This window comes from Sinocyclocheilus grahami, unplaced genomic scaffold (assembly GCF_001515645.1).
Source record: "Sinocyclocheilus grahami isolate Dianchi unplaced genomic scaffold, SAMN03320097.WGS_v1.1 scaffold30.1, whole genome shotgun sequence".
Lineage (NCBI taxonomy): Eukaryota > Metazoa > Chordata > Actinopteri > Cypriniformes > Cyprinidae > Sinocyclocheilus > Sinocyclocheilus grahami.
Genome location: NW_015505209.1, coordinates 2,615,501 through 2,625,561, shown reverse-complemented (window position 1 = coordinate 2,625,561; position 10,061 = coordinate 2,615,501). Strand labels below are relative to the sequence as shown.

At 34.5% G+C, this 10,061-nt stretch overlaps 1 protein-coding gene across 1 annotated transcript in view; it reads left to right on the top strand.

Annotated features, from left to right (window-relative positions):
* cep290 (centrosomal protein 290) overlaps positions 1-10,061 on the top strand; it is a 34,099-nt gene that overhangs the window by 5,472 nt on the left and 18,566 nt on the right. The window contains exons 6-18 of the mRNA XM_016259595.1: positions 492-674; positions 924-1,013; positions 2,303-2,425; positions 4,681-4,701; positions 4,862-5,155; positions 6,085-6,247; positions 6,409-6,509; positions 6,601-6,667; positions 6,754-6,866; positions 6,946-7,030; positions 7,114-7,247; positions 8,491-8,655; positions 9,758-9,907. Of these exons, the coding sequence (XP_016115081.1) occupies positions 492-674; positions 924-1,013; positions 2,303-2,425; positions 4,681-4,701; positions 4,862-5,155; positions 6,085-6,247; positions 6,409-6,509; positions 6,601-6,667; positions 6,754-6,866; positions 6,946-7,030; positions 7,114-7,247; positions 8,491-8,655; positions 9,758-9,907 (1,689 nt within the window). The remainder of the gene's footprint in view (positions 1-491; positions 675-923; positions 1,014-2,302; positions 2,426-4,680; positions 4,702-4,861; positions 5,156-6,084; positions 6,248-6,408; positions 6,510-6,600; positions 6,668-6,753; positions 6,867-6,945; positions 7,031-7,113; positions 7,248-8,490; positions 8,656-9,757; positions 9,908-10,061) is intronic.

Genomic DNA, 10,061 nt, shown 5'->3' with positions numbered 1-10,061 from the left:
CTTAAATATATACATGCATGTGTGTGCATTTATATATACATAATAAATATACACAGTACACACACACACACATATATTATGTAAACAAAAACTTTTATTTTGGATGCGATTAATCGTTTGACATAATATATAAATAAATATATATAATTTATTTTTATTTTCACTCTTAATTTATACACATACAGTTCAGTAGCACTTTTCAAGTCCGTTATATCAGTATTCAAGATTTCTTTTAATTGTTTTTTATTTTTATTTATATATTGTTTTGCTCATGGAAAATAGATAATTTTGCAGTATTAATATGTAAATGTGACCCCAAAATGTGTGCAGGTTATTTTTCATGTGGTAGATTTTCAATCTTGGTGGTGTCTTTTATTTCAAAAGTAGCAAGGAGAGTCCTGTATATGTCACCTTTTAAAGCATGTTTCAAATGCAGTCTCCTGTTATGTGTCATCTTCATGTTGTGATCCACAAATTCTCCTTATTCCCAGCATGCCGAGGACATGGCTGCCAACCTGAAGAGCGAGAACGAGCACCTGCAGAAGAATCTGGAGGAGTCTGTGAAGGAGATGGAGAAGATGACGGATGAATACAACAAGATGAAGATCGCAGTCCAGCAGACGGATGCCATCATGGATCAGCTGAGAAAAGAACGAGATCATGCCAAGCTTCAGGTGCTTTAATCAAGATTATAAAATGGATAATTTCAGTCCTGAATGCTGATTGGTTGATATAATTTTCGTGCCACATGAACTGGTTCTCCTAGCCACTTTTGGCAGAAATAAATAGGTAAGGTTGAGTTTTGCATAAATCTAAGTAGTTTGAGTGTGCATGCATGTAATGGAGGGGGTGGCCTCTTTTATGATTGAAAGAAAAATAAATTGTTATTAATGGACTCATTTTAAATAGATCTCTTTTTAAAGGTCAGAGAGCTAAATGAACAAATCCAGGCTCGAGTTGAAGAGGACGACCCAGTTATGGCTGCCGTTAATGCCAAAGTTGAAGAGTGGAAGGTGAGCCCAAACTCGTAAATGTCAGCTTTGACAAATAAAACCAGTTTATATTCAAATGGTTCCATGAACTTTCCTAATTTCTCACTACTGCAGAAGTGGCTGTTGTTGTTTTTCTTTTGGTTGTATGTGGTTTTACCTGTCTGAAATTGCTCACATCTTTGAGGAGCCATTTTTCTGAAGTTCTGAAGAAAAGGTTAAATATTTGCTTTTGTGCCAGACTCAACCAACAGTTTTGTCATCTGAGGAAACAAAAAAAAAAAAATTTGATTTTTTTTTTCTTTTTTTTTTCTTTTTTTTTCTACAAATTGTGCTAGCATGCATCTTCAGTGGAATTCAGCTTATAAAAATGTGGATAAAAATACTTGGGCTTTTAATTTATTGAAAAAAATATATAAACTTATATATCAGTATTTTCTTTGAAAAGCTCCCAAATAAAGATAACTCGAAGACATTTGTGTGGCAAACGAGTAAATCATTGAATAGACATTACAAAAACCTAATGTTGCTTTTTATTCTCAAATTTTCTGTCATTTCAGTCATTTTTAATTAATTATAATAACTTAACATGTTCAGTTGACAACATTTAAAATACAGAGAATATTTTTATAGGCTAGTTCAAAGTAAAGAATAAACTCCAGACACAAATGAAGTTCACGTAACCTGATTGAGAGAGTTAAAACACTCAAAAGTGTTTCTGTTTTTAACATTTATGACACATAACAAATGGAATACAAATAGCTGCTGTAGAGGAATATCAAATAAACTAACAAGTATCATATTTAACATCCTGACACTACTGCGACTCCAAGCACTATAACTATTTCCATTGTAACTGAATAGACATGTTTTCTGATGGAAAAGGCCCAAAAAGCTGAACAACTAGTAATTAGAGTTGCCTCTAAGCCAGTGTTGGGCAAAATTGGCACTTCCAGGCCACTTTCCTGCAGAGATTTGATCCAACCCTGATCAAACTCACCTGCCTGTAGCCTTCTAGTAGTCTTGAAGACAATGATTAGCTGGTTCAGGTGTGTTTGATTTAAGGTTGGAGCTAACCTCTGAAGGAAAGTGGCCTGGAAGGGCCAAGTTTGCCCACCCCTGCTCTAAGCGGTGAAAAATCAGCGCCAAAAGTCTAACCTGCAGAATAGTATCACACATCCTGACAACCCATAGACCAACACTGTCACAGTGTGAACATAATGTGAAATGAGGTAAATGCCAATTTTATTCTTTTGGTAGCTGAGAGTTCTAGATGCTGTAAACTGTCATGTATTTGTATGTTTGTGTTTCAGAGTATTTTATCAGGGAAAGATTTGGAAATGTTGGAGTATCAGCAGATGATCAGAGACTTGAGGGAGAAACTTCGAGCTGCTCAGATGGACTCTGACAAAAGCAACATTATCGCACTGCAGCAGGTCAGTCAGACACACATATATATCATTTATATATAATTTTTTTAAATAAAATAATTTATAAATAAATAATTTACATTTACATTCATCCAACAAAATTTATATCACTGTTTTCAACATTCATAATATTAAGAAATGTTTCTTGAGCAGCAAATCAGCATATCAGAATGATTTCTAAAGGATCATGTGACACTGAAGACTGAAGCAATGATGCTGAATATTCAGCTTTGCCATCACAGAAATAAATGTCATTTTAAAATATATTAAAACAGAAAACAAGCAAACTAAATATAAATTATACACTGGGTATATATAAACTTGTGTTTTGATAAGAAATTACAATTTCTGAATTTAAGTTCAGTTCATTAATCATGTATGTAGAGGTGATGGTATTTTAAAGGGGTCATATGATGCTGCTAAAAATAACATTATTGTGTATTTGGTGTAATGAAATGTGTTTATGTGGTTTAAAGTTCAAAAAACACATTTTCCACATACTGTACATTATTGTTTCTCCTCTATGCCCCGCCTTTCTGAAACGCGTTGATTTTTACAAAGCTCATGGGTCTGAAAAAGCGAGGTGTGCTGTGATTGGCCAGCTATCCAGTGCATTGTGATTGGCCGAATACCTCAAGCGTGTGACGGAAATGTTACGCCCCTCACATACTGTTGATGCCGTGTCAGGCCGGAGCGACGAGACATAAACATTAAAACCCATTATAAACGAGGCATTTGTTGCATCCAGTGGGGACATAATTACTGATTATAATGACTTATACTGTCTTTTTACGCGTTGCATTGCATCGCGCCGCGTAAACATAAAACTCTGTCTGCATTTGTGATCGGAGAAATGACAAACAACAAGTGCTACTCTACACTGCCCAAAACTCGCGTTTGAATCATCAGTGGCAACGAAAAACACAGCGGCCTAGCGTGAGGGGAAGCCCCGGCTTAGCGTGCGCTGAGGCGCGGGATAGAGTGAGCTGAGGCTGGCTGGACTCCACTTCGTCCACAGTGAAAGTTGATGTATTTCCTCAGCGACCAGCACGGATCAGCTCCAGGCATGATGAAGTGGATATCGTCCTCTTTTGGAAGACCAAACAAAGTCGTTTCGCTTTCACAACGAAACACACAGCGCCTTCACGCCATGGAGGCAGCAGCAATACTACAGCGAGAATAAAAGTTACGCCTTCTTTCTTTGCGTGAGCATTTGGGCGGCGTTATGCAAATCTTCCCAGATCGTGACGTAGATATGTGGGGGCATGTTAGAATGAGCCGTTTTAGGTAGGTGTGGCTGACTCTGAACTTTTATAAAGAATATCTCTTTGGATTTGAGACTTTAGTCTTTGCAACTTTACAGATCTTCTTTATGCACCAAGAGCTTGTAACACTCCAAAGAGAAAGCAAAAATTGAAATCGCATCATATGACCCCTTTAATACACTTTTAAGTCATTCGTTTTATTTCTTTCTCTGATATAAATTTGATTTATCAACCAAACATATTACTTCCACTTGGTTAAATTTTTTATCCCATTAATTAAGATAAAAGGTATGTCTCATTGTCTCAGGCCTGTTTCACAAATCGTGACAAAATATATACTCTATACTGGAAATAAAGGGATTTCTGGATTATTACATTAAATAGTTCCTTGAATAGGACTCCTTTAATAGAATTTATCATATAAGTTTTTGATTACAAACTTGATTATTGTAAAAATTGAATTTACATGAGGAAGTTGCCATATTTGAATGAATTCATAAGGAATGGAACCCAAACCTCAGAGTTTAGCTATAAACTGCTAAAATGACAAAAATCCAGCAAGATTTGTCTGTCACTGAGTGTGGAACGTAGCCTGCCAGATGTATTGTTTTAAACAATGTGTCCCACTTTTATTTTTTGTTGCTTCATAAAAGCCTGTATTGCAAAGTATGGTGTTAATCAATAGGTTTATAGTGCATTTCAATGTGTTTTCTCTTAAATTATATATATGACAAATGAGAAAAAAAATTTCAGTGGCAGAACTTCTCATCGCCACTGTGATGCTTCTGAACACAGCGTGAATGCTGGACCCTATTAATATGGCCACAGGCCTCAGATTGACTTTGTTTGTGTGCAGTATCATGTCTCTCTCTCTATTTGTGTGTTCTTTTTGATGCACTCTCCTTTTATTCATTACTGCTTGCTTTCAAATGCTTCATTGGCTTCCAAATGTTCCCTTTTTTCCATTCTCTCTTGTTTACCACTCGGCCAAGTCAGGTCATATATGAACTGTGTGGCGTGAGTATCTCTGTTTTTCATTTCCTTTGCTTTGTGTCATTCTTCCTCAGTTTTACATCTGTCGTCTGTCATCACTCATCTGTTTTCATCATATTGGTTCATCTTATTTTATCCCAACGGGGGTTAAGGAAGTCATTGACTTTGTGTTTGACTTCAAAAGGCTGTGCAAGAGAGGGACAACCAGATCAAGATGCTGTCTGAGCAAGTCAAGCAGTACACAGCAGAAATGGAAAAGAATGCTGTGCTCATCGAGGAGCTGAAGAAACCGGTAAAGAAAGATAAAGGTAACGCCAGCGTGCAGCATCGCAGGTTGGAAGACTTGAGCTCTAAACTGCAGGTGGCTGAGAGGAGAGCTCTGGAGGCTGAAAGTGCAGCCCAACTGGCTGAACGTGATGCTAGAGACAAAGACAAAGAGCTCAATGACACCCTCAGTCGAATCCGTCTCTATGAGTCTGTGAGTTTATCCCTTTGCACTTTCAGTGGTGAAAAATTCACTCCTGTTACAAGTCGAAATACTTTTTGGGGTTGCTATATAAATATTCTTGGGTTTAGGACAATTAATTACTCTATTTTCCAATGGCATCTTCAACTTGGTGAAGTCACAAAGCATCTTCACAAGGTCTTTTTCTTGAATCTAAAATCTAATAAGCTTTTGTTATAATGAACATAAACATTTCTTATACATAAACATTTTTTATAAGCTCACTAGACAAAGTTGTATGTAATTTTTACATTGTTTATTTATTCATTTATTTTGCTAAAGCATCTTCATTTTTTTTATTTTATGTTTATCATTTTTATTATTATTTATTTATTTATTACATCTATCTTTGTGACTATTCAATTTTGGGCTAATTTTTGACCATATTTAATGAAAATGTGAATATTTTCAATCTTTTAATAATAATTATATTAATATTAATTAAATGATTCATAATTATGCATTTAATGTTTATTTTTATTTAAATAAATACATATAAATAAATTATATATATAAAAGGAGTAATAAAATAAAATCAACATTTTCATTTTATTTTTGTTGTTTTATTGTGTCTATCGTGACCACTCGTTAAAGATATTCATGTTTATGTTCAAATAATCCATCTTTTCGTATAAAATAAATAATATCAGGTTGCACTTGATTTATTAATGTCATTTTAAAATTCTCGTCCTTACTAGATTCTAGCAATAACGCTTTGGGCAACTTGTCAAATAGAAAAGTTTTCATGCACATTCTACAATTTTTTGTTGGAAGCTAGCAACTCTTGTTCACAAGTAATTCAAATGGTAAACATTCAGAAAACAAGCGAGTCACTTTATTCTATAGAATTTTACAGTATACTTAAAAAGAAGTTTGGCCTGAAACACTCCACTGTCTTTCAGGGGACAGATGGTTTGGAAGCTGCCATCACTGAGATCAAAGAATGTAAAAATCAAATCAGAGTGAGAGACCGGGAAATAGAATCCATGATAAAAGAGATAAACCAACTGGAGATCAAAATGAACAATCTGCTAGATGAGAATGAAGACCTACGAGAACGCCTTGGTAAGTTTCCTCAGCCTGCTTTTATTCTTTCAGGAATCCCGTATAAATTATCTCTACACCCAGACATATTAGATTGTTTTCATATCCATATCTATTGTTTACATATTTTTCTAAGATAAAAATCTGCTTTGACTCTCAATGAGATAATTTTCCCACACCAGGATTAAATCCAAAGGAAGAACTGGATTTGAGTGAATTCCGGAGATCAAAGGTTTTGAAGCAGAGACAGTACAAAGCAGAGAACCAGGTCCTGCTGAAAGAGGTAAAACCAATTAACGTTATCTTTATGGTCTGATTTGTGTCCGTTTGCCCTATTTCATTTTGTCCGTGACCCCTAACGGGACTCTCCTTAGATTGAGCGTCTGGAGGAGGAAAGGCTCGAGCTGAAACAACGCATTCGTGCGCTGGTGAAGGACAAAGGTGAGATATTATCTCCAAGATGGTGCATATCAGTTACACACACATGTCCTATTCACATAAACCTGACAGCACATTTCCTTTTTAAGGCATATCAATAGTTAGTAGTTCACTGCTTGATGACAGTGTTGAAGAAAAGCCCGGCAGATCTTTTAAAGAGAGGCCTGTCTCTGGATCCACCGATGAAGAGATGAAACGCAAAGTAAGCCGTCTATCAGAAAAGAATGAGTTTTGAACATCATAAGAATTAAAGCTAAGCTAACAACCTGTTTGATTTTCAGAACGAACGTCTGCAGAAAGAGTTGAGCAACAAAGAGAAAGAACTTGAGCTCAAGAGCTCAGAATCCGCCCAGTTCAAAGCCAGATGTGAGCAGCATCACTGCGTGAACTTTGCATACTTACAGTGTCAGGTGGTTTCTGTGACTATAATGTTTCTCTCTCTCCTGCAGTGAATGAAATGCTAAATGAGAATAAACAGCTGGAGCAGGGCATGAAAGATATTTTGCAGGCCATCCAGGACACTCAGAAGAAAACACCCACATCGATTGGCGTCAGCATTCCCAGCCTGGAGAGACTCGTCAATGTATGTTCACCAACAGTTACTGGGCCCACACTAAATCTGTGTAGTATTGCATTATTGCAACCATTTTTTAAATATATATTTCATTAAATATGTATGAGAAATAATAATAATAATTTATTATTATTATTAAAAATAATAATTTGGTAAAGAATGAATAAAGGATACATTTTATAATTATGCAGTAATTACCTACAATAAATTTGAATATAAAATTATACATTTAATGAGTAATATAATATATAAAGGAAAACATAACTGTGTGAAAATAATAGTAAATTATATTTTAATAATGTAGAAATAAATAATAAAATCTATAATTATGCATTTAAAGTTATAAATGCTAGTTAAAAATATAATCAATAAAAATTAAATAATACTAATAATATTAATAATAATATAAATTATTATTTTTATTTTATAATTTTATATTAATAACAATATAAAAAATTTAATCTATGCTTATGCATTTAAAGTTATAAATGCTAGTTAAAATAAATAATAAATAAAAATGCTTTTAACAATAAATAATACATCTCATAATTATGCATTTACAAATAATAAATGTCAATATAAAATTATACATCTAAATAATACAGTATTTAATGGAAGAAAAGTATAGATGTGAAAAAAAATTATCATTTATCATTTATAAATGAATAATAAATGTAATTATGCAATTTAATACATTTACATATAAAATTGCACATTTAATGTGTAATACAATATTTAATGAAAAAATATTTATATGGAAATAAACATTTTATTTTTAACAAATTGTAAATAAATATTAAATGTCATAATTATGCATTTAGAAATTATACATTTAAATGTAAAATTATACATTTAATGGCCTTATTGTGGTCAAATGTATTTAACTGAGCTGAGAGTGCAACACTCTCATTGGTAGCTGTAAAGATTATCATATTAGCTTAATATTTTTTTTTTATAAAAACCTTTACAAAATGCAGTTGTAGTGGGGAAAATTGCTAAACATGCAAGTGGCGACAGGCAGTCAAATTCTGTGGAAATCTGCAGCGTTTCCATTAGCTTTCTGCAAGCATAGATTTTGTGTAAAGTAGACCTAGTGATTCTGATAAATTTGTGATAATTTGACACACAGTTTAACAACTTTTTAAAATCTTATTTAAATATGAAGTTTTTGCTCCCTCTTTTAGCAAAGTGAAATTACTCTTCCTAAATATCCTGTCACAACATATATGAGTGATAATTATGTTTATCTTAGGCTCTGGAGATGAAGTACTCAGAGGGAAAGTTTGATGCAAGCCTCCACCTCAGAACGCAGGTAGATCAGCTGACCGGCCGCAACGAGGAGCTACGGCAGGAGATGAAAGCAGCTAGAGAGGAGGCAGCAAACAATCTCAATCAGTTAACAAAAGCTAATGAGAAGGTATTTACTCAAATTACCAACTTAAAAGCTGCAGTCCATAAGTTTTGCCTCTTTGTCGCCATCTCTGTTTGAAAACCTGCAATTACAGTTATTTGTGGAGTTATTTTCTTTGCGTGGGTTGTGCTCCGGTACGGCTCCAGCGCGGATGAATCTAATGTTTTGAGGTGAATGTGTGGCAGTCAGTCACCGCACAGTTGTGGATATTTACTGTACTTCGCAATCACAGATTCTAGCCTATGTCTTGCAATATATGACTCAAATAAGATATTGTCATCTGAACAAGTAAGTAACAAGTCTGCCACGTTTGTTCTGACCAACTGAGGAAAAAAGCATTACAATAAATCGCGCTACCAATGATGATTAAATCTAACGATCAGTTAGCTCATATCACATCAAACCATGCTAATTATTATTATTGTTATACTTTGTTCTCAAATTGTTAATGTTAACAACATCAGCATTGCGTGTATGTAGTGTGTATTATCGTTACATGTAGATTTCAATTTCTGTAATGTCTAATCTCTAATGGTCATTCAAATTTCATATAAAGATATTTTTAATCCAAAAAAATATATATTCTTGCTTCGAACTGGTTCTCTGTGTAATCCCACGTATGCTATCTGTAATCACATGCGCATTTAAAACTGCAATAGACTATATGTTAATTTAAGTCCCATATATTTCATAAACACATAATCCTTTCTGGATTACAATCCGCCATCGAAATGATACATTTTATTATTCCAGCTGCTGTGAGAAAAGGCTATAAACGATCGTCCACCTGCAGGATCCTCACATGCGATAGCCTAGTAGCCAGGACAACTTCTTTATGTTTACAGACGTGACGTAATGATGCAGTGCCATGCTCGAATTTCCCGTGAATTCCTACCAGTTCAACTCAAATTAGAAAACATTATAAGCTTTCCATTGTGAATCGGGCTAAAGTAAGGCAATAGTTTTGAACACTGGCTGGTTATGTACTTGCTCAAATATTGATTTCGGATAATTTCTAACCAAAAAAGTTTCGGACCGCAGCTTTAAACTTTTACTGATCTAAAAAAAAAAGTTTTCATCTCTTTTTTTTATGTTATTTTTTTTGTAGATTGCTCATTTGGAAAGTGAGGTTGAATCAATGAGCAAATCAGCTGCCACTTCCATCCCTTACAAGTCATTAGCTCTGCCTGAAGAGATGACGCCAACTAGTGCCGAGGTCATCAACGCTCTCAATGAATACACGATACAACTCCTACAGGTGTGTGTGTGTGTGTGTGTGTGTCTCTATGAGGGGCCGTGCAAGCCATAATTCATTCTGGCACTCTCACACACATACATTCTCCTTTCACATACATATATTTTTGCTTTCACACACTTACATTCTCCTTTCACATGCATACATTTCTACTCTC